This window comes from Micropterus dolomieu, linkage group LG17 (assembly GCF_021292245.1).
Source record: "Micropterus dolomieu isolate WLL.071019.BEF.003 ecotype Adirondacks linkage group LG17, ASM2129224v1, whole genome shotgun sequence".
Classification (NCBI taxonomy): domain Eukaryota; kingdom Metazoa; phylum Chordata; class Actinopteri; order Centrarchiformes; family Centrarchidae; genus Micropterus; species Micropterus dolomieu.
This window is the reverse complement of record NC_060166.1, coordinates 4836863-4862369: the sequence shown is the minus strand read 5'-3', so window position 1 is coordinate 4862369 and position 25507 is coordinate 4836863. Positions and strand designations below refer to the sequence as shown.

At 39.9% G+C, this 25507-nt stretch overlaps 2 protein-coding genes across 6 annotated transcripts in view; one reads left to right on the top strand and one right to left on the bottom strand.

Annotated features, from left to right (window-relative positions):
- pipox (pipecolic acid oxidase) overlaps positions 1-25507 on the top strand; it is a 1053392-nt gene that overhangs the window by 506474 nt on the left and 521411 nt on the right. The window lies entirely within an intron of this gene.
- LOC123985417 (NAD(P) transhydrogenase, mitochondrial-like) lies at positions 4314-24161 on the bottom strand. 2 transcript variants are annotated; one of them, XM_046072893.1, is made up of 11 exons: positions 24006-24161; positions 20276-20421; positions 19838-20033; positions 18982-19215; positions 15770-15930; positions 13794-13973; positions 13342-13501; positions 10326-10407; positions 8934-9052; positions 7649-7764; positions 4314-6936 (listed from the first exon to the last, which is right to left on the bottom strand). In XM_046072893.1, the coding sequence occupies exons 1-11, from the start codon at positions 24085-24087 to the stop codon at positions 6787-6789; spliced, it is 1626 nt and encodes a 541-aa protein (XP_045928849.1). In that variant the 5' UTR covers positions 24088-24161; the 3' UTR covers positions 4314-6786. The 2 variants fall into 2 exon arrangements, with proteins under 2 accessions (XP_045928849.1, XP_045928850.1); XM_046072894.1 differs by lacking the exon at positions 24006-24161 and adding an exon at positions 20760-20886.

Below are 25507 nucleotides of genomic sequence, written 5' to 3'. Positions count from 1 at the left end.
AACTACATACTGACAGGGGAAACACCTCACCTCTCTCGGTGATTATAGCCAGCTTCTATCAAACAACAGCTTTCATTTGCATTGCTAAAGTCTGACAAACTTAAGTTAATTACCTGTCCAGCAGAAAACAAACAACTTCAGCACTGCTTTGAAAACATCTGTCTCACATTATAGCCTTCCATCTGGGAAAATCCACAACTTACGTGATTTCTGCCGTCAGCTGTTTGTATCTGTACGGACTCTTCTGGCTTCATGGTATAAAGATCCACAGGCTCTCATGCTAAATAACACGTGTGCTGGTTCATTTGTCCAAATGTCACTTCTCTTCTTACTTCTAATAAACCAGAAGACTACTCAGAGACTGTATATTATTATTATTATTATTCCCTGTTCTTCTTCTATGTATGTATTCAATGTAGTGACGGGCGTCTACACTGCCGGTGTTCTGACGATATATGCTGCCTTGTCAAAGGCGCTACCGTAGCGCAAATCGATAGCGGAGTCTATCGAATCGCTCTGCCCTATCGAAAAATGCTACCTTATGTGTTCCCTTTTCCAATCCCATAAAGTTATAATTCTCACAGTATTATGACATCTTCTGTTTTTTTGATTACATTGTAACATCCTTTCAGGGTTAGGTATTCTGATAGACTAATATCCCCTATCAAATAATGCTCCCACTACAGAATAATTTTACACCACTGCTCACTCCATTTGTACTGTATGGAGATGGGGAGCATGTTGAAATACTAGACGATCTTTATTTAAGATAGCGTATTCTGATAGACTAATAATGATTTTTTGTTTTGATATTGCTGACAATCAGCTACTGTCTCAATGGCATGCCCAACAGCAATGTTGCACAGATTTATGGGCGTGGAAACAGACCACGCTTGTGGGTCATACACATGCACAGAACCGCTAAGTAGCACATCTCGATAGGTAGCATAAATCGACAGAACACCGGAATTATACATGCAGAAGAAGAACGCAGTGATGACGAATCGCGCTCTCTAGCACTGTTTGTTCGTTGTCGGCTACGGTAGAAACATGACGACAAAATACAGCGACCTCCATAGGAGGGGGTGCCCGCGGTTATGTAGATAAAAATGGCTCATTTTAAGGTAATAAAAACATAACGGTTCAGTATGTAAGGTCTTTATACACCACTGAAAACATAGTTATGGATATTATATTGCATTTCTGTCAATAGATCCTCAGAAATATTACACACTAAACCTTTAAGGAGTTATTACTGATTCATTTTGCGTATGTTATTTTAGGTGTTTTTCCTGCAAATAGGTGTCTGTTTCCAAAAGGTTAATTGGGCCAAAATCAATTAAGCCCATAAAATGCATAATACTCAAGCATGATAAGTATTCATGAATGGTCACATCAAACAACAATGATAGCAAAACTGTTAACTAAACCACTAGAAATTCAATTAATTCACAATAGCAGCATGCAGAAGACAATTGCACAGAGCAAACACAATGTTAGCATAGCATAGTTTACAAGCACAGACTGTAGTAATGTAGCTACTTAGCTTGCTGAAGGGAAACAGGACATCATGGGCAAGTAGCAGCAGTCAAAGACCATACTCCTTCGCACTTGAAGTGACGTTTGAGGCCCACACCTGGCGCATAACTTCTCACTTTATTGTAAGAAACATTATTTATTGCCAAAGCCGTCCATAAAGTGATGAAAAACCAACATGGCCGAATCTGAATCTCCGGGCTAGCTTTTATTACATGCTAGCTAGTAACATTTGTGCAGTTTCACAGTAGAGTGATTATAAGCAGTCATGGTTTAAAATAACCGCCTTTTTCAACGTGGTATGGTGAGTTATTCATATAGATGTGTACAATATGTCCTAGGCCATTATAGGCTTCCTTTTAGTAACATGTTTGTTTGGTTTTCATCACATCGCCTTAGCAAAGAGGGAAAAGCCCAAGCTGTGTTTGAGAAAGATAAAATTAGAAGTACTGTTGCATTATAGACTAGAATTTGAAATGTAGGCTGTCATACAAATATTTTCTGTAATTAGTAAAATAAATTTACCCAAATACTGTACGTATAATTTTGAGGTACTTGTACAAGATTATTTCTTTATACCTATATTCCATAAGAGGTAAGTGTGGGTTAAAATTTTACGTACAAAACATGGAGTCAGTTTATATAAAATATTATGCATTGTTATAGATCACTACAGTACAATAATGTTATATAATACAATTGGGACACCTGGACAAAGCAGGGAATTGCTCCAGGGCCCTCAAAAGCACCAGGTTCATTGTGTGTCAGTTTGCAATACTTTTAATTAAGCATTTGTTTGGTAAAATACAGTAGCCTAAGTACAATAATCTGAAATGATATGGGCCTGAAGGCAGATTCTGGGTTATTACCTGTCTTGTCTACCAGGGACCGTGTGTTAAAATGTGCTAACTAAACAATCAGTAGGAGCCCATAGATTATTTTAGCCTCAGGGCCTCCTACCATGTCTGCATAATGACTACTTTTATTCTTTTGATACTTTACTACATTACTGATAATTCCTCTGCATTTATAATTTTTCAAAAAAAAGGTTGAATGTATTTTTATATTGTGGTATTTCTACTTTAGTAGATTAGTAAAATAATCTGAACATCTCATCCAGAACTGCATATTTTCTTCTCACACAGGCACATGCATGCTCACTGACCTTATCAAACATGGAATCCACATAGTCTTCTCATCATCAAATTGATTCAAAAGCATTCACTCACCAAAACACACTCCCGTCATATAATAATAATAATACCCTCCACATCAAATTGCATGCAAGGCAAGGCAAAACAAACAATGTTTTTTTTTCGGGGAGGGCAGAGTATCCCTGTAGGGAGGAAGGATGGAGGCTTATTGTGGTTGGAACATGCTGGCTATCCTTCAGCGCTCTGAGTAAATACTGGCAGTGTGACAATAGGCCAGCTTAAACTGAGGAGGCTGTCACCTCAGCACTCAGACCTGTGGATCTTCCAGCCGTCTCTACCACATATCACTCTCTGTCTCACACACAAACACCACAAAGACACACGACCTTGGTCAGGACCATAGACCGTCCAGATGCATACTTCATCAGAAATAAACATCTACAAGAAGTAAATTGGATGAATCTAGAGATGACTTATACAAGAATGCAATAGTTCAAAAAGATGACGCTCACAAAGTAAATGATAGTCATTTCTCAACCCATTCTTTTATCACTATCGCTGCATCTTGCCTCTCGTGGGGGAGTGACAGTTCTCTTCAGATCTCCTCCAGCCTGAGAGCAGATAACAGCTCGTCTGAGTGCTACTTGTTGCAGGATGAAGCCACCCTCATCTCACACACATGCAATCCCCATCCTCATAAATCTATCTACGGTCTAATCTCCTCCATCTCTATAGTCACCACTCCCCTTCTAAGTACCTCCAGTTCACTCTCCCCTGATGAATGGCAATCAAGTGCCGCTTGTAGGTGAAAATGTCACACAAACTATTTACATTTCAGTCATTATCACAACCCTCATGATGGACTCATGCGATCCCATTCTGTTGCACGCGGACACTTGGAGGTTAGAGAGGTGGCTTTCCTAACCAGCATGTGCATCTTCTTCCCACTATCCCTCATCAAAGTAGAGCTGTTCATCTCATACCTTCATTTTTGGATTAGATGAGATGTTTGTTGCAGGACTGGTTGCGGGATCCTCCCAGCTATATTTAAGAGGCTTATTTGTGATGATCTTTCAGTAAAGGTTTTTATTATCTTTTTAAAAACAATGTGTTATAGTTATCTTGAACTCTTCAGCTGCATTTCATTTCCATTTCAGTGTGAGAGAAATTTGGAAACAGTTCCTCCAGATTAGGCCCGTTACCATATATTTTCTTCCTACTTTCTACATTTTAAATATTTTGCTTTTCTGGCCGATGCACCTGCAGTTTTGGCACCTTTTGCTTTGAGAACTCACCAATCATAGTGCTGATTGCCAGATTTTGATATAGCTAAAATTGCTTGACACAAGGTGTTTGCATTATGTGGTCTTCCCTCTGTAAAGCAACACTGAACACATTAAGTAGCGTGCATACAACTCCATCCCCTCACGATCCTTCATCCAGGTAATTGCTGCAAATATTTGAGTTTTCAACCCTGCCGTGCAAAATTGGGCAGGTAACATTACCATCAAAGCTGTGGTAGACCTCAGGGAAAACCTCGCAGATCAACTTGTTTATTATTAGGGAATTCAGCTGCAGCTTTACGAGTGTGTCAGGGAAGGAATGACAGCCTCGGACAACATCTAGTGTAAATACAGGTTTATTAGGGATGAAAATGTTCCATGATAAACATGAGGAGAAAAACATTCACAGTACATTTCATCATTTTAACTCCCTATGTGGTGCATTGAAACATTGTACAACTTCAAAACCCCATTGTTGCTCTGCACAAATAGCCTCTTTAAAAAAATACTTTCCTTAAGCAAAAAGGGAATGGAAATTGGGGGGGGGGGGGGGGGGGGGGGGGGGGGGGGGGCTGGTTTGCTTTTGGCCATGGTAAATTTCTTAAGATTTTTCCATCTCCCCTAATTTGATCAATACCTATAAAGTACAAAAAATTGGCAACAGACTCCAAATATTAAGCAGACATCTCAATGTAATAGTCCTTAAAGATTGCATTTGCTTGTGTAAACTGACATGTAAGAACAATAAGCCTCATGAGCACTAATGACATCTGCAGCTCTTCACTTGCATAACATACAGTAAACTAGTCAGCAGCAAACTGAGGTCTGATGGTTAAAAAACAATGAACACAAAACAGAAGGCAATTGTGCAGGTTTAGGGTATGCAAGTGTGTGTATGGTAAATGACTGGCCCGTAGTAGATTCAGTCATTGATGATTGGTCAGGTGAAGGTCCTATGCAAAGTTATTGGTCATTTTATGGAGAGGTAGGATAGTTGTCATGGTCAATGTATACGGCCCCAGGGTTAACATAATAACTTACTTCTTACAGTACTAACTTAGTTGTCCTGTCAATTCATGACCTGTTGTTCCTCAAACCTTGTACAAAGGAAACGTACTGATTCTTTTACTGTATCATGGCCATAAAACACAGAGAAAGTAAAGTAATAATAGGATGGCCGCAAACCAACCTTGGTCAAAAATTCAAACTTGGTGGACTAGGTTTTTGGTGTTTTTAGTTCGGTTAGCTCAGCTGTGTGAAGACAGATGTAGCGTGGGAGCTACTGTCATTATGTCAGGGATCTTTTCAAGAATTACTCAAGTGGTTAGACAACAACCAATCAATCTACATTTGTGCCATGGATTCTATCCAGATTGAGTACAAAAGGGGATGTTTTGGCACAAGTTTAAAAGAAATGAAAAAGGAACATTTGAATTTAGAAATGCACAATTAATAATAATGTTGAATAATTCACGTATTCTGAAATGCGGCAACAAATCAAATCAATTAACCTCATTGTTGTCTTTACACAACAGTCAGGTTTACATATGGCCCTACTTTACATTTCCTTCTGAAGCCATAACAAGGACACACATATTGGAGTGGATGAGCCAAAAAAAACAAAAAAAACTTCTTTACCGTAAAAGCCAAAGGCCAGACATATACTATAACATCAGAACCACACAGGATGATGGGACACGCCTGGTTCAAAAACATAAAATACATTGAGCTATCAGAGCTATTTGTAGGAGTAGCACAGTCTTTACTAGCATTACAGGGTAGCTGTGGTCTTACACTTAAAGGTCAGATCCATTCTGTTTTATTGCGTTAAATGCTCGATAGACGAGGTTTGAGTGGATTTCTGAAAGTTTTTGGATCCATGTGTGATATCTGGGCATGGGTGGAGGTCACAAGACACACTCAAGTGAAAAGAAAAAAAGCAAGTAGCATGACTAGATTTTGATAACTGGTTATGGCTTTAAAACAGGATCATTTTCTAGGTTAATGATAATTATTAAACCGAATACAAAAATCTCTCAATACAGTATAAAACTGGAACTGAAAGAACTTTACAAAAATGTTGCACTATTCAGCTTTTTTCTTTTTACTTGTACAGAAAAAGAAGGTGGGACATTAGAGCAAATAGATCTTTCAAAGGGAACATCAAATGACCTTACTATAATAAGTCTGGAGAGGGGGTGGGGGGGACTGTTTTTACAGCGTGGGAAAACATTAGTGCTGTAACATAAGTCTCTCAGACCTCTTTCTCTGGCGGCTCACGTTTATATCTCTGCCGTAGCTCCTTTTTAATTCCAATTCGTCTTCAATTTTCTTTCAACAACTTACTATTTCCTAAAACTTCTTAACAGTGAAATTTAACAAATCTAACATCTTACTGCATCTACATTTCTGGTTGTATTACATTAATATAGGTGTCTAACATGAAGATCTGTCAGTTGCTCTGCAGATTACAGACCATGTGCATGTGCTTGACGTACCCTTCCTTCACTATCTAGAAATAAACGTGTCAAAGAGAAAACAGGGAGTAAAACTACAGTATCTGCATTACTTGGCTTTACTGCACAAGCATTTTTTTGTTTTTTTACAACAAATGTTGCCTTTTTATTTTTTAAATCTATCGATGATAGGAAGGGTGTGTCATAAACGTTGTATCTTAGAGATCATCTTTGCTCAACTGGCTGAGTCAATGGGACAAAGAGGATCTTAATACTGAGACTTTTTGGGGGGAAAACATCCTCGCGCCATGTGTACTACACTAGCTCCATGTGTGCCACACTAGTCCCAGAGTAACCTTACTGGCTCTGGGACTCGCGGGCCTTGGCCAGCAGAGCATCACAAGTCTTCTTGGCGTCTCCTAGCAACATCGCAGTGTTGGGCTTGTAGAAGATGGGGTTGTCAACAGCGGCGTAGCCCACGCCCAGGGAACGTTTCATCACAATCACCTGGAGGAAGGGGGGGGGGGGGGACAGACAGACACTCATTAGCCTCAAAGTGGAAAATTGGAGATGACTACAGTGAAGAGGAAGCAGAAATATAAAGACTTTACAGTTTGTTTTGGACAATAAATTCAAGTGCATGGCCATATTGACATATTTCAGTTGAGTTTGACTTGAACAAATGTCTAAAACTAGTGTATGTGAATAGTAAATGAAATTTGTGTGGTTTTGTTAGTAAACCCAAATGTTTGTCTTTGTGTGTTTTCACCTGTTTGTGCGTCTCTCTGTATGCGTTTGTATGAGCGTGTGTGTGGTTAGGTAGAATGTTCTCTCTGATTTCCCCGGGGGAAAGTACGTGTGCGTGTGCGTGTGCACACAAAGTAGAGGGGAGCCCAATATAAATCCCAGATCTCGGCGCCGTGCCAATGGGACGCTCTGAATGTCGTCATTCCACAGCGACACGATCACCACTAATGGGATCAGGATGGGATTGCACCTGGAACAGTAACAATCTGTGTCTATGTATGTGAGTCCACGCGTGTGTGTGTGTGTGAGAATGTATTTCTTTAAGTTTGTGTGTGTCTACAAGCAGGACTCCCCAACATTCAGTTGCGGCGATAAAAAGCAGTGCAGTTATTGTAAAATCTTCCAAGCCTCTTTATCTTTTAGGGCTTCAGGACAACCTCATTATCACACATGAGTGTACCAGATGTCTCACCTGCTTCGACTTCCAGACCTCCAGCACAGGCATACCGGCAATGATGGAGTTGGGATCTTCCTGGGCGGCTGAGTTCACTGTGTCATTGGCACCGATCACCAGGGTCAGGTCCGTTTCTGATTGGACACGTAACAAATCAAATTAGAAAACATATCTCAATACTTTGACGTCATGTTTTTCTGGATTTATTTCTTTCAGCCTTTGCAACTTAGAAACAACAGTCTACAGCTACACTAGCTGCTCCGTGAGGATGTACGTAGGATGTGGCGGTGCTTTGAGCTAAATGCTAACTCGATCTGCAAGTGCAATATTGATCTTTGGCTTTGATATCTTTTTCCCCTCATCCAGTCTTTCGCTTATCAACTCAAGTTATCAAGTTGTATTGCTGCAGGTGTAACGTTTGGGAAGTGATGCCCCTTCGCTTCCAACACAATTACAGTGTGTCGTGGTTTTGTGGCGATTGTCAAAGTTCAGTCTGTCACACACACTTCACACCCTAAAATAACCAACAATCATTTTGAGTATTTCAACACGGTCCAAATCAAATATATCTAATTGTGTGTCTCTTGTTTGTGTGGACCGGCGATATGGCTTACAAGTTAGGGCTCATTTAGTCGGAGATTGGCCATGACGCACTTGGAGACGATGGGATCAATTTTGTGGGAGAAGTTTACAAAAATAGGTTTATGGGGAAAATGTGGTTGGAAAATTCCAAAATGATGTCAATCCATGTAACCATATGAAACAGATTTTACAGCTATACCAAGAAATTTCAGAAAATGTATTGCTGTATGTTTCTGGAACAAGTCGATTCCATGTTACTCGCAAAATCACAAGAGTAGTTGTTTTTGTGTTTCTGTTTGGCTCATTGGCATCATTTTTAAGGGCTAAACTGTGTGAGAGATTTCAAACCGACTGAAAAGTGTGACTATATGTTTTCACTTGGAACTTCTCATTAAAATGAATAGTCACAGTAACAACAAGACTGGAGGAAGTCACTGGCCTGGCAAAGAAATAGTTCGAGCTGTGTGCACCGGCTTCCAGTCTTTCTGCTAAGCTAACTGTCTGCTTGCCTCTGGCTTCATATTTAGTGTACAAACATGAGAGCGGTATCTACCTTCTCATCTAACTCGCAACAAAAAAGTGAATCCATTTCCTATAATGTCAATCTATTCCTTTTAACACGCTATTTTTAAATGCCATCTGCTTTCATTGGAAACTCACAACAGCAAAATCATCAACATTTTCAGTCCGTATGTAAAAGGCAGAAAGGATTGACTCTTACCAGGGAAGTCTTCATTAAGCTCCTCCATCTCCAGGACAATATCATATGGGACACCAGCTTCAGCCAACAGCACATTGAGCTGACCGGGCATACGGCCAGCCACAGGGTGAATACCAAACCTGTGGGAACAAAATTTAATGAGTCCTTGAATACAGTCACTCCTCTATAGACCTGTTTATTGACCACCATTACCTTTAACCTGACATGACAAAGGGAGAGAAGAGATCAAAATAAATGTTGGACAAGTGGATTTGAGAGATGTTGTGAATACTGTCTGGTTACACACACACACACGCACACTTCCCATTGCAATCCTCCACCATATATTATTTGTTGAGTGTGTGCGCATGTCTGTAACTGGGTGTACATAGCTCTCAAACTCAATTAGCCATGTCATGTAATCAGGGTAGAATTAACACCAACCACTGAATTCTGGTGGCTGGCTCTCTCTCTTTACCCTTCCAGCCGCTTTGCCATGTGACTGACCACCATTTAGAGATTTATTTTCTATTTGTTCTGCAAGTTTAGGCGGATACAGAGTGCAGACCGCCTGTCAGTTCTGGGATCCATTAGCAGCTGTGGCTGCCGATTGAAAAAGTCAGTTTCTGTAATTCCATACAGTCTGCATGCATTGGAGGACACAGTGGGAAGATGCAGAAGCTTTGGTCTGGTGTTGCGCTTTCAAACTCGTGTCCAAGGAAAATGAATAAAACAGCATGTGGTTTATTAAGACTGAGGAAGAGGTGTAGAAGGATTGCACAGACAGATATGAATAGTAAGAAGACCAGTGACAAATGAAGAGAATGCATTAGAATACAGAACAGAGAGAAAGAGAAAATATGAGAGAAAGAGATTGGGGGGTGAAGGTTTTTTTTTTTCCTGACCACCCACTTTCCTCTAATCAAGCACAAATGCTCTAAGTAGCAGCAGCTGCAACAGCCAGGATCAAACGGCTGAGGCAGGACAATTACACAAGCTTCCGCTCTACCTTGTCCTTCCTCTCGTCTCTTTCGCATTTCCCCTTTTCTCATTCCTTCTTCTCACACAGATCTCTTCCTATTTGTCCCGTCCCATCTCCTTGTCATCAAGCCCAAACCTCAACTCGTCTTTTATGTCCTTTGTACTACAGTTGACATCTTGTATTTGGTAAAATTGTTTTACTTTATTTCCATCCTCCTTAATCTACATGTGCATCCATCTATACGGTCTGTATCTATTGACATATATATACACCATCTATATATATCAGTCTCTTTAAATTACAGCTGACTGTTTATGAACATGCATTACTTTTCCCACAACTGTTTACCTGAGACACACTAGTTACTGTAGTACTGTAGATTAATTCAATGAAGGTACATTTCATGTACATGAGTTTTATCAACCCTTTACCTGACATTCTTGCCTGCATCTCTAAGTAGCTTCACCAGCTCAGCGATGGGGTACTGGGCCTTCGCAGCACAGAGTCCATAACCTGAAAGAGATTTTAAAAACAACTGTTTGTGATCGGAGAAAAAAAAAAAAAATCTTGTGTTGATGCAGATATGACAAGAGGTGGTCTAGTGCAAGCAGTTCTGAGACATGTCTTGACCTCAATGTAAACAATGTTTGGACCAAAAACAATATGTTTGAAGTTGGAGCACCTTATAAGAAGGAGTGGGGCAGCAGACAAAGAGATAGAGTGCCTTTCCACTGGTCTCTGACTGAAATAACTTACGTACGGTAGTACGGTTGAGTCGTTTGGTTTGTGCACCGCATTAACATGACGACAGTCTAGGACTCGTCTAGTGCCAGCCGCACAGGCTCCTCTAGTCTGCACTAGAGCAACCTTTGGTAGATTAATCAATTTCTGGATCGACAAACAATTATCAGCAACTTTTTTTGATCATCAATTAAATTCTCCAAGTAATTTTCCAAGCAAAAACACTGAACATGCTCTTGTTCCAGCTTCTCAAATGTGCAGCCCACAAAATAACTTTTACCAATCCAGAAATAGAAAAATAAAATGCTCAACAGCACACCGTGAGCAAGCACAGAAAATAAGCATAATATCAAATCCTTTCAACCACAATTTAATATATTGTCGGGAGCATATATTCTGAAACTGTTGCAATGCATTCCTTCGGGGCAATTGCGCCAGTCAAAATGACTCCCAGTAACACCCGTTGTTTTTAACAAGAAACAGAAGTATTGCTCAAGGACAATTCTCGCGAGTGGCGAGTTGCTGCAGGAAGACGCCGGTGGAAACGATGGTGGAGAGGAGTTGTGTACAAAGAGGAACTGCTAGCAAGCCTTTATTTCTTAACGTCACTCCAACACAACAAACTCCTCTCTCCAACGCAGACTCACCTTTCCACCGTTGTCTTCCTGCAACAACTCGCCTCTTATAAGGTGCAAACTTTCAGATGATGGATTGAACAATAGATACAACAAAAAAAGCTCTCATATATATTTATTTCAATTAAGCATTTTTTGCTTATTACTGCCTTCATGTCTCCGAATACTAACTTTTAATCATGTATTCATATTTATATATGAAAGCTGCCATCTAATTCTATACACAATACATGTTTTCTCTCCAATCATGTTTAATGCTGCTGCTGTGTGGTACTTGATTTTTATCAAGTCACACAAACACATGTCTAACGGTCCAGTGGGGTTTACTAGCCTCGTCACAACAACCAGTTAGAAAAAAGTCTTGTTCCGACACACCAATCAAAATGACATGGTTTAAAACTCAGCATAAAAGAAGAAAAAAGAAAAAAGCCTACAAGAAACATGGTTGACTCTCTGCAGTCAAGCTCAACAATTTAATGGCTTACAATTCTTTCATTCCTTGTGCTTCCAATATTCTCTCTGGAGTTTCTCCTATAAGAAAAACAAGTGGACCCAGACCATGCCGAGATGGGCCAGACGAAGCCAGGAAAACTCTTATGTTTATCAGGCAGAGTCTTGACTGTTTCCACAGATGTCAATCAGGCAAAGTGACTGTGACGGCTCCAATTAGGGAGAATGGTCAAAATGGAAACACGGGGACTGACTGAAAGACGGAGCTGGGTAACGACACTAGTCTGACAACTGACTACTATGGTAGAGAGAAGAATTATGCATTTGGATGGTTGTGATAAACTTTAAATAAATGTGTGTAATTTTATTGATGTCTGAACAATAGCATATAAACTCTGCACTGATGTTTCTTACAAATGTTGCAGCTGCAGAGAGGAATATGTCTGTAAAACCACTGCAAGTGTGCGGCTTTCACGTCCTGGTCTAAAGGTTTTGTGATGCCCTGACTGACCCTCAAAGTCTCACTCAATTCATGAAATTACTTTGAAAGGTTGTAATATGATTAGTTTCTTCTCATATTTTACTGGTTTAGGTTTTTCTATAATTATTCAAAGAAATGTCTGGCATTTTATTATTCGTCTGGTTGGTGTTGTATTGTTTGCAGACCATTTGAGAAAAAGCTAGAATAAGAAAATGACAAAAAACAAAAAACACATGATTTTTCATTTCCGCTCCTTCATTTATCCCACTCCCTTCCAACTCAAAATGTCTTTGGCCTGTTTTCTGTTTTTCAGCTTTTGTGTTAGTCTCACAAAAGTAAGGGGGGGAGCTGGTTTAATCTACGTTGGATTCATCTCCATAGATAACTTCTTTTTCACTTCTTCTAAACCATGTGACCACTTTTAAGTTTGCAATTCTTGTAAACTGCAGAGGTATCCTCTAAAGAGTTGTATATAGGCACTCAGCACTTTGACTGGAATCACCAATTTGCAGGCTGAATGCCTTTGGTCTGTGTTTACATGTACCCACGTGAGCAAAACAACTCTTTGGAACTGTGACTAGTTCACAACAGTCTGGCAAGAGGACCAAAATGTCACTGGGCCACACAATGATTATTTCAGGACAGCAGCTCCAAGGACCATCGTAATTGCCCAAGTGGGAGGTTCAGACACAAATTTAGAGTCAAATATTGAAAAAACATGTGAAACAAAGAAATAAGCATGTAGCTGCAAAGGTTGAACCATTCACTCCAACCCTGAAAAAGGAACTAGAAGCCAATTTTGAACGTATTATTGGAATTGTCAACAAAAACCCAGCATACCCTCATTCCATCTAATTTTCCCCTTGACCTTGCATATATACGCTGCACTGTAGAATGTCTATTTACCAGGGACTGACGACCACACAGAAACCTGAGTGTGTGTGTGTGGGCACTTTACCATGACTTGTCAATTAGCCTAGCAAAATCGTGATGTAACATGGGTCAAGAAAAGGTTAAATAAACAGAACACACACTTTGCTAATGCTAAAAAAAAAAGTACCATGTTTTTCCACTCACGTACAAGACCTCTAAAATGTGTGAAGTTGTGCGTGTGTGTGTGCATTTGTGTGCGTTTCTAACCTGGAGTGATGATTATGCTCTGGGCGTCTTTAATCATGTCGATGGTCTGATCCACGTTGACCTCTGTGTGTGTCCCTGTGATCTCCATGGGCTTTCCTCCACCGGTGGAAGACGTGCCGTAGCCTCCCAGGATCACATTAGCCAGTGAACGATTCATGGCCTGGGGGGGGGAAAGAGTTATTTACCTTTTGCTTTAACTTCATTGTGATACAAAATACAGCAATGTCTAAGAAGTGATATTTGTGACCTGAGATTTTCTTCAGTACAGGGACTCTTTACTATGGTAAAGTTAGAGTCCCTCCTGGTGGACAGGAGAGGAACAACCATATGCAACAGTGTGCTAAAAACGCATCAAATGCTGCACTTTGGAATTTCAAACAGTGCTACTGAGACTCAAGGCAGTAGCACTACAGTGTATGTTCTCCTTTAAGATGAGACTGAGCTTCACTCACCACACACATAATATATGACAGAATGGCTCCAGACGATCCAATGAGCGCTCCGACGATGGTCAGAAGGTTGTTGTTGAGCAGGAAGCCCTCGGCACACAGGGCCCAGCCTGAGTAACTGTTCAGTACGGTGATTACCACCGGCATGTCAGCGCCTCCAATAGCTGCTGTCAAGGTGACACCCTAAAGGACAGAAGAAGAAAAAGAAGGAGAGGAGTTTCATCCACTGCTGTAATCAGATTAGCAGATTAGAAAGCAGAGGTGAGGACCAGCTATAAAGAAGAGAAGTGATCCGTAAGGGAGAAGTGAAGATAATTATTAAAAAGTTATCAAGTATTAACAAATTCTCCCTCCTCCATAAGAACAAGAACTAGCTAGCTTAGTGATGTACTTGTTGAACCTCAAAAAAACAAAACATTTCTCTTTCACTGACGTTCCTAACTTCAGTTACATTTTTCACAATCAAATCCACTTGTTCTCTGTCCCTCTATCATCTGTACAGTTTCTGTTTAACAGGGGCCAACTATATTTTCAAGATCCAGGAGTGTGTTCTGATTTATTTCCAATGCGCACAGGTGCACATCATATATTGTTTTTGTTGACACTGTTGAGATACTGTAGGTTTATTTTTAGGAAGTTATGCAAGTGAGGGAACACACACACACACACACACAGTTGATGATGCATTATACTGTACTCTAAAGACTGATTAGAGATCAGACACAGCTATTTTAAACAAATTCATTTATATCAGAAATGATATCCATCCAATTTCTCAAGGGATGCACTCATCAGTCCACCTGCTGATATTCCCAGCAACACGTTTAAATATAAAAAGCAGGCAAAAATGCTGAAATTCCAACATGTCACTGCGTTTGTATTTTTTTCTTTTTACAATAATTACATTAGTGAGCACTCTCTGCCTGGATTCACCGGATTATAATCTATAATCAGAACCTTTCAAACTCAACATCAGTAGAAATAAACTACCAAGGCCCAGGGTTCCTACACATTTTCCAAATTCCATACTTATCCCGGTATAAATTTCCACTTCTTGGTAGATTGTTGAGATCATATATGATATCAGAGTACAAATAGCTAGATGTTTATTATGTAAATACATTGCTTAAAATTAAACCATTAACATATGTGACATTCTGACTATTTTCCCTTAATATTTTATATAAATAATGTTATATTATTGTTCCCCCCTATTTTTTAGTGTTTTCCATACTGTATAGGAACCCTGAAGGCCTATTGAGAGTAACTTTCCGGTTAATTGATTTTTTTTCCCTTTCTCGGTGAATCGCTGATGACCTGTCATGATAGGGGCCGTTTGACTGTTATATTACTATGCAAAGTTAGAACCTTTTGTAAAATTTTCTTTTTTTAATGTCCTTTTAACTTACTGCATAAGCTTTTTAAAAATGATTTTCTGCAGAAGCCAGTTACAATTACCTTGACAATTACCTTGAAATTGATTTGCCACAGACTTTCTATTACTACTAAGGAAAAATATCTATTGATTGTGCTGTTGACAAAGGACATCTCGGTCTCTGAAAAACTCTGTGGCATATGAGTCTAATACAAGCAGAAACCTGGAAGTTTCCAAAGTCACGCTTGTTTGCCACTATGGCAGCCAGATGATTAACAGCTCAACTCTGGATGAATTTCTGTGCAACTGCACCATTGTCTGTGCATGAAGCCTGATTCTTGACTTTGTTTAGTAAATCCCTTTTGCTGTTTTTTCTCATATATAACATTCTAGTTTTTCTCATTCTGTTTTATGCAGTTTCACCTTCCTGGTGTTTACTGAAGTCGTTTAACAGCATAAGAAAATTCCAATCTACATTATTTAAGTGCAGATTTTTCAAATTATGGACCTCACCAAGTGCAACAAAAACAAGACCCCAACAAAAACAGACCCCAGAAATACACACACACACAGACACAGAGACACACACACACACACACTCTACCATGACAGCAGAGAGAGCAGAGACTGATCCGAGACAGGTAAGGCCTGTGGTGTAACTGGGATCCAGCATGAAGGGAATCATCGCACCAACACTGGCCGCCATGAGGCTTGCGTTGAGAGCATGACGACCAGGGAGCATCAGGGGAGCACTGTCCAGAACACCTGTATGGACGGATGATGGGAGGCAAGGGAAGAGAAAAAAATTATATGTTTTAGGAATTTCAAATAAAACACTAATATCTGCAAATAAACACTTCTATATATGTATCATTCAGCTGTAAACTTGTCTTAGAAAGGCATAAATCAAAACGACAGGAAAAAGCTTGTATAGCTTATACATTTTGCATTTATAATTAGATTTATCCTTCAGTAGACACCACTTGAGACTTGTCATAACTGAATGGTCATGTTCACGCATTTTTTGCCCTAATAAAACACTTGCTGCCTACGTGGAAATTACAGTGTGGCTGCCTAGGACTGGTGCCAGCACATGAACCTGATGAACTTTTTTCTTTACTGCAGGCAGCAATGGGTATAATGCATCAGAGCTTCTCTTGTTGATAACTACAGTACAGCCAAGCTGACATATAATCTGTCGTCTGTATGTTCCTTTTATTACTCCTTAATTTTAAAGCTTTACAGCTTACCTGACTGGTGCTGGTTCCACTGAATTGATGTAAATAAAATAAAATAAAATGAAATACTAAATGGTCATTTCTAAAATCATAACCAAGAATGTGTTTCACATACAAAAAAATAAAAAAAATAAAAAAACTACAACAAAGAAAAGAAGCATAGACTGTATATAAGTGGACAGTCATCGTGACGTCACCCGTTCGTTTGTGGACTGCCATTAGTATGCCGCCATGTTGAGTTTTTTGCAACCAGAGGCACCAGACGTGACCATATTTGGACAAGACGGTGGAGCTACCGGCCATATGTGGAGCTAGCTAGCTTGTTTAGCTAGGTGCATCTGTAATTCACATTAACTGTCATTTTAACAGGGCTGACAAATTTGTCTAGCGAATAACGGTCTTAAAACAAAACATACTCGCCAGAGAAAGTGAACAGCCAACTCCTAATACGCTTTTTCAACGGCGTTAGTTAAATTTACACAGTGCCGTGGGTATGAGTCACTCTAGTCTGATTGACTGGTCACCATGGTAACGACTTGTCACTCATAGATAATCCCGCCTGAAGCATACTCTGCTTTATGATCTATTTTCCTCTAAATGGGACCATAAATTACTAAATGAACATCATGTTGTATTGAAGAGGACATGGAACTAGCGATTGAGACCATAAACTCATTAGGAAAGTGTTTACCAAGGTAATAAATCAGCTGAGAAGTAGGGTCATTTTACCATTATTTCTAATGTAGCCAGACTTCTTTTTGCAACCAGAAGAGTTGCCCCCTGCTGGCCATTCAACAGAATTATTGAAAGACTAACTACATCGTGTTTCATTCCAAACAAAATCAATTGGTAAATAAGTATGTCTGTCTTAAAATAAATGAACAAATTATTGAAAGAGTAAACGCCATTAAATTTCTCGGAGTCTTTATTGATGAATGTCTACATGTCATATTGACCAGTTAATAACCAAATTATCAAAATACGTTGAACTATTTTTCAAAGTAAGACATTTTCTCCCGCAGTCAGCACTTGTTATCTTATATAAAACATTGTTTTCCCATTTAAATTTGAGTCCCATTTAAATTATTGCAATGTCATATGGTGTAACACTTTTACTAGCTACCTGAAAAAAATACAGTCTTTACAGAAAAAAATTATACGAGTAATGACGTGGTCTGAGCCAAATACCCCCTCGCGTCTATTGTTTCATCGCCTGGGTCTATTAAGACTTACCGAATACAATTCTTTTCATAATGCTTGTATGATATTCCAGGTTGTTCATAAGCTAAATGACCGATTGTGTGAACTTGTCCCAATCAGTCGACCCCAGCATACATATCACACAAGGGAAAAAGACTTAATTACTGGTAAAATCAGACGTTTGAAATGTACGAGCCTGAGTGTAGTCTGTAGAGGTCCGCAGATTTGGAACAAGCTTGAGGAAAACCTTAAATTGGTGCATTCTGTCTCCGTTTTCAAAAAAAATCTGAAGGAAAATTTGCTCTTAACATATACTTTTTGATCATTTTGGAAGTGTTATATTTGTTCTGGGATCGATCTTTTGTTTGTCTGTAGTGCTTGTGTTGTATTTATATTATTTGTTTTTATGGCGTGAGTTTTTTCTTGAATGTTATATGTTGTACGTAGATATTGGGCCCCCTCTTAAAAGCTTTAATAGCTTCTTTGGGGTTCCCCCTTTTCACACAATAACCTTCCTGTTACCATTGTAATTTGTCCTTAAAAATGATGATGTGTGTGTGTGAAATAAATATGAAAAATATGAAATGAGAATGCAGGTTTAAGGAACTTTCGCATTGGATTCACGTCTCAGACCAGAAGCTTCCCGCTTAAGAAGAAGAGACATTTGGGGAAATTTGGGGAATCAACAGAGCCAGGAGTGGAGTAGATTAGCTTATCTTAGCATAAAGACAGCAGGGGGAAACAGCTGGCCTAACTCAATCCAGAAATCCACGTACCAGAGCCTCTAAAACTCACTAACACATTTTATCTCATTTGTTTTATCTGTACACAAACAAAGTGTGGTATTGAACTTCTTTTTTTACTCTCGGAAAGAAAGTAAAGAATGAACAAGTTGATTTCCTGAAATATCAAACTGTTTCTTCAGAGAGAACAAGGTCAATCCAATCCCCATCAAAGGTTTCTCCAATGTATATCATGCAAAGTAAGCCCCGTAGAGAGTCAAATAACAAACACATAATGGGCATCAATTGATATGCAGTATAGGCCTTCTATTTGTCTACCTGTGTCACCAACAACTGTGGTAAATGTGCTTTATACCCTTTTTACACCAAAATGAGCGTGTATAAGCATTTTCCTTTGCCAATAGACGTGTTTGCCTTTTCATTTTTTTCCTGATGAGTCACGTTCGACATCACAAACACTGGAAAACAGGTAAGTAAAACGCAGAATGCAGCATAGAAGCGATGCAGATTGTGCCCTTTCAAACTGAAGCACTGATACAAGATCTGTCTGTATCCGGAAAGTATAAATGTTTGCTTCCATTATATATTTATTAATTATAATATGAAGTAATTATGCACGATTGTGCTTCTCTCACCTTGTAGTTTGCCATATGCCACCAAAGAGCCACTGAAAGTGATTCCACCAATGTAGGTACCGAGGTACGCTACAACCTTGGTGAGGTTGGCTGCAGGGTCTGTGGCGAAGTGGGGGTACTCGATCATGTATTCGGCCACACAGGTAAGCACTGCGGCAAGCCCCACCAAGCTGTGGAAGGCAGCCACCAGCTGGGGCAAGTCTGTGATCTGGATCCTCTTAGCAATGGCCAGGCCTACAGAAAAAGCGAGAGAGATTGACTGAGAGTGAGACGTATAACACATAAATAAAGTGCAGTGGCCCTGAAAGACCCACACACAAATAACATGCAAATCACAAGCACGTGCACACACATTCAGAGGACTGCTGGGAAGTGGGTTCGTCTGAGGAACCAGGTGTTGCTGGTGAGGCCTGTTTGGGGAAATTCCATGTTGGTGAGTGGGTCTACATTTTGTGCGCGTGTGTGTTTGGAAACCTTGCAACGTTAATGTTTCTGGAGAAGAGCATTATTGTCTATGTGGATAGTTCAGTCTGGCTTTCATCCTTGTTACTGGAACAATTAGCATTCAAATGATTAAACTGTTCTGAGTGAGCGAGATAAAGTGAGTAATACAAAATGCTGACCATTTCAACAGACCTCTGGCGGAGAGTTAGTCATGTTGTGTTTGATGAAAACATCACAGAGAGTCTGCGCTCTGCACACCTGCTGCTTAATCTGGCCAAGCTTGGAATACATGCAGACAAAAGCAACGCAAAACCCCTGTCCATTAATTTACTTCTGCCGCAACACAATTCTGCAAGTATTAAGAGTTTGCCTGCAAGCCTGCCTTCTCTTTCTGACATTCACACAGACTCACCAGCGGTGCCGCCAACAGCCATGGCTGCGCTCATCTGTGCCAGGAGCTCAGGACTCGGTTTGAGAGCTCCCAGAGTGGCAGCGACCCCCCCCATGACTCCCATCATACCCAAAGCATTACCCAGACGGGCTGTGGTCTGGTTGGAAAGGCCAGCCAGGGCACCGACACAGCACAGACCTGAGCCCAAGTACATCATCTGGAGAGAGAAAGAGACAGAGAACGAGACAAGGATTTAAGGACCACAGGGTGAGAAAAAAGGCAAAATGATTTACTTGGAAGGTACTGTAAAACATCTGGGAAAACAAAGCATACATCTGGAGGATGAATAGCTGACTTTTTTAGTTATGGGCTGTTTTGTACCAATTCTGAGGGAATATATTGATTGAAAACCACATATATACTAAACATGCAGATGTGATGTAAAACATCCTGTCACACCTGTTCAATGTTGTATCCAGACTGCAGAGCAGCAGCGTAGCCTCCAACAAAGACACCACCAGGAAGCAGATAAAGGTAGTTATGCTCTGGAGGATCAGTGGGGCGCTTGAACATGTCCAACATCTTCTTAGTCACCAGGAAACCACCTGGGTGAGAGACAGAGAAAATTAATTCACCTGTGCTTACAGTGGCACAAAATCAGGCTTACAAGCTGCTTTACAGAACCAAAAAGAGTAGGAATACACAAAAAACCTAAAAGGACCTATATAATTTAAATTCCACTTTTTCATGTTTTTATTCATCCTTGACGTCTTGAACAGATCTGTCTATCATAGGACCTCTTTCAGCCCTTAAGCGCAGTAGAAGTCCATCGAACACATACTGAATCCACCTTTCAGCCCCACTGTCCAATTAACACCAAGCGGTTGCTCCATCAAACTAGAGCTGGAGGTTGTTCAGTGTGTCTTACATAAAGTGCTTTTACCGTTATGAAGGAAAGGTAAATAAAGGTAAAGGTTTTTTTCCTCTGATCTCCTCCAGCTGCTCTGTCTCAGCTCTGTGATTTAGGAAGTTTCCTGATAGAAAGATTGTTGCTAACGCTACGGTAACCGCTAGCTGCTGCTAATTGAAGCTGCTGTTATCAGCTGGCCCTGCCTTAACCAGCGGTCCAATGCTCCTGTACTAACGTTAGAGGTGTAAACACTAACAAACCCCCAGAGCACTAAGGTTCCAGTCCAGGTAGAGTCAGCTAACAGGCTAACTGAGCTAACTAGGTAGCGGCAGCTTCGGTTAGCAGTAGTTAGCAGCTAACGTAACTGCTAAAAACAAGTAAAGTAACTAAGTAAGTAAGTAAGTAACTTGGAAATCACCAAAGTTGAGGCAGAGCAGGCAACGGACATCAGAATGTAAACCAGTAAATCGTTTTTCCATAAAATATGAGAAAAATAATGTGTTTTATGAACCATAAAGCATGTAAACATTTTCTAGTAGGCACCCACATCAACAGTATGAACCGGAAAATGAGCATAATAAGGAAAAAGAGTAAGAGGTGTTGAGGCAGGGATGTAAATGCAGGGAGTTGAGGTGCCTGAAGTACATGAAAAATACCTATTTTTAAACGATAGGTGTTGTAAAGCCAATGGCTAAAAACGGTTGCCAAGCCCAATAACTGATGTTTGGAATTTAATGAGTCTACTTCATGTCAGTATAAATATTTCAAATAGGAAACCTCAAAAGTGTCAAACCGGGACCAGACGGTGTCTCACTGCTTTACAGGAGGAGATCGCATTACCGTGTGCATGTCTCCCTTTTTCCCCTGTGTCTTGATTGTAGCCACGTGCACACACATGCTCCCACACATACAAGGTGAATCAGAGGCTAGCACCTGTTTCTTTCCACATCATGTGTAATTTCAGTCGTAGACTGTCCTAGTTAAAACATGTCATAATAATCTGACTACTATTATTGCAAACCAATCTGAGTCAACATATTAATATGGAGGAATGTTCATGTATTTAAACAACGCAAAGCCAGTATCAACTCACTTCTGCTACTGGCAAAGGCGTGAAGAAATAAAGTAAACAACCTTGCAGTGCTAACCGTAGCTCATAAAACCAAGGACAGACAGCTTTTGTTAATGGTAGTCAAGAATAAGGATAACACGAGCATTTAAACTGACCCATGACAACATTTGGTGAATCTTTAAGCTGTTTGATGTGCTACTAGCTAATGAGCTATTTAGCCTGCAAACTGGTGTAAGCACTGCATAGTGTAGGATGACCAGATTTCTGAAATGAAAACCAGGGACATTTTCATCAAAAAAATATAATGTTATTATATATGAAATAAAAAGGGGGGACAATTTCAGTTTTATATTCTTTCAAATATACTCTTCTGAATGAAATCAAGTAATTTTGAGGCAGGAACTACCTTTCAGTCAATAAGTAGAGGCTGTAATCACTTTCTGGCAAGTGAAATGCTGCATGTTATGGGTTGTATTAGCCATTTAAAGGTATTTTAACAGGTAAAATGGACTGGATTGGTTGGTACATAGCAAGTTAAATAATGTAGAGTCATAAGGATAACTGCAAGAGAGATCATGTCTTCATTTTATATATAACTCAGCAGTAAGTCATGTTAATTATAGGCTACTGTCTGTTTTCCAAATATAAACAAGGACATTAGACATACGCCTACCAAACACATAATACATCGGCAACAACAGGCTTCTATTATTGCCTATGATCACATAAATGTAATGCCTGTTATAAACTGCACGTATTTGGCCACAAATGTGATTATTCCATTAAAAGAAACGGTAAAGTTCCACAAAGACATAGCCTATCTTTGCTATTACCACAGACATAAAGTGATGTTTATTTATATTATGTTTACGTTATGTCTGTTTGATCCAGATAAAAGCAGCTGTAGTCGAAAAGCGTCTGGGCAACACAGCTTTAACATGCTGCGCGAGGTCCCTCAGACGGCAATCAGTTCCCGGCAGACAATCACTTTTCGGCACGACATCTGTATGCTCTGCTGTCCAGTCTTTCTGGCCATGTAAAATCGGATTTCAGGTCTGTTAACAACTTATACAGTATATGATTAACACACAGTTAAAAACAGGGACATTTCCAAGGACAGGCCACCAAAACCAGGGACGTCTGGTCACCCTAACCCAGTGGCTGTTTGGTTGGTAGCGGTTTCAGTTTAAAATGAAAGGATTTGATAGGTTATAGACATTCTCAATCCACAAAGATGGAGAACTAAAACATAAAATAGAAAGCAGCATGAACATATTTAGCACAAAATATTCAACAGACCCAGGTGTTTTCCATGTAGCATGTGGAGACGAAGGGAACAAGAAGCTACGGTCAGGGACCTGTTCCTCAAAAGAGACACACAAGCCGAAACATGTCAGGGTCTGTTTTTATGTTTTATTGGAACTAAATTTCACTATTGTGTTTCGTCCCATTCCATGGAATTTTCTGTTCCCAGGGGTTTATGGGTAATGTGGTGAACCACTTAGAAATGTGCGTGTTGAACAGAACCCATGAAGAACATCAAAAAATGAAATTAAACAACGGGTAAGAAACTAGGTATTTCTATAAAGTGGTATGTGGTATTTTAGCATGCTTTTGTTAAGGGTAAAGTTAAGAGAAATCTAAAAAGATTAAATAGGTGGTTTGAACAGTAATGTCAGAGATCCCAGAGGGCCCAAGATTTGTGGCAGGATTCACAGCCTTGCTTGAACTTAAAACCTAATGGTGTCCTGCATCTCTTACACATAAAACTTATTTTAACAAACAAGCTAAACTGCTCCATCATGCGAGTTAACTATTCATTTGCTTGCATCAAAGTCTCCCCTGGTGTCTAGCTGTGAGCTAATAGAAGAAATTAAAACAAATCCACAGCTCGGCCCCAGTGGAACACACTGTTTGCCAGGACTATTAGAGAGTGATGAGTATTATAATGACTCCAGGAACACTTTGTCATTATAATGGGAATTATTAAGGGTAATAGCAGGAATAAATGTGTGTGGTCCAAGCCAGAGCCACCAACTCTGGTCTGATCCGGTGGGTAGAAAGGGCAGCTGCATGGTTTTGAAGCCATGTTATGGTACAATCAATATAAAACACTTCAATCTTCAGTGTAAGTTGATATTTTATTGGCTAAAGGTTGCTGTAACTGGCAGGGATAACTCTGAGGTGTCTATGTGCAGGTGACTCACCAGCAATGTTGACAGAGGAGATGAAGGCAGCCAGCAGAGCAAGTGTCTCAGCAGTAGTTGTTGGGGTGTAGCCACCTCCCATCAGGGACAGACCACCCACAGCAGTCAGACCTGCAGAACAGGGATATTTTAGTATTCATTACCCTCCAATTTCATAATTCATTATACAGGATATTAAAGGTGTTGGCGAAGATGTTACAAAAAGGCAAATTCTCAACAAAACATAAATTTAGTGACAAACAAGTTCATCTTAACACTACTATTGTTTAATCTGTGTTTAATCTTAAATTCTGAATACTGTGTTTGCTACCCAGATCGGAAAAAGACAGAAGTGGGAAGATTTTAAGATTTTAAAAAAGGAGGAGAGAGAAAGAGAGGGAGAGTGTGTTTACCAAAAGAGGCTCAGGAAACCTTGATAACATCAGCCCTGTAATGACTTACAGGCAGTACGATGAAACACACAGTACCCTGGGAGTCTGCATTCACACGGAATTGTGTTTTTGTACAATTTAGGTTGACTAGCAGGTAGAGAGTAATGTGTGCGTGTGAGTGCTTGAAGTCAATAGTGTAGATTGGATTTTTAAATGAGGCAAATGTGAAGTTTGACCTCCTCTCACTAGCCTCCTGTTTTCTCCAACAAAGTCAGCTTCATAATCACTCCAAAAAAAAAAAAAAGAAGCATGTTTCAAAAACACGGCCAAACATCATTTCACAACGTCTAATTAGTTAATTTAAACTTTCCACTGTAACAAATGAGACGACTACAGCAGGAAACATGCAACGTTATTGTGATGGTGATATAAAAAAAAAAAAAGAGAGAATTCACAGGAACAACAAGCTCTCAAAAAGCACACAAATGCCTGAAAGTCTGTCAGGATGCCATAAAATCAGCAATTTTCTCCATAGGCTCATGATGAGCATGTTTTGCTCTTAGCTGCGCAGATGTGTGAATTGGCACAGATGCAAGCCAATGTCCGAAAGGTAAACTCGTAATTGAATATGTACCAATACACAGCCGAGCTCACATTCAATTTGTAGTCTTGTTCTGTATGCTTTCAAATACATGTTTCTCTCAATGTTCAGTAGCTGTTTTGCTCTGCTTATTTCAGCCTCCCCTGTCCCGATATTGTGTTCCAGCCAATAAAATATTAATTTCAATTCAATTCAATTTTATTTATATAGCGCCAAATCACAACAACAGTTATCTCACAGCGCTTTTCATAAAAGAGCAGGTCTAGACCGTACTCTGTCATGATATTTACAGAAGCCCAACAGTTCCCACCAAGAGCAAGCACTAGGCGACAGAGGCAAGGAAAAACTTCCTTTTAAGAGGCAGAAACCTCGAGCAGAACCATGGCTCAGGGTGGGCGGCCATCTGCCTCGACCGGTTGGGGTGAGAGAGAGAGAGAGAGAAAGAGAGAGAGAGAGAGAGGGATGTAAGGAGAGAGAGAGGGGAGGGAGGCAGCCTACACAATATACACACAGAGGTACAGACAGCGAAG

Excerpts from the sequence above, each read along its gene's own strand:
- LOC123985417 (XM_046072893.1), bottom strand. The coding sequence starts at position 24,087 with ATGGGAGGTGGCTACACCCCAACAACTACTGCTGAGACACTTGCTCTG. Across the intron at positions 20,422-24,005 it reads CTCCTCTGTCAACATTGCTG|GTGGTTTCCTGGTGACTAAG; the intron begins GTGAGTCACCTG and ends TCTCTCACCCAG. Across the intron at positions 7,765-8,933 it reads GCTTAATGAAGACTTCCCTG|AAACGGACCTGACCCTGGTG; the intron begins GTAAGAGTCAAT and ends GTGTCCAATCAG.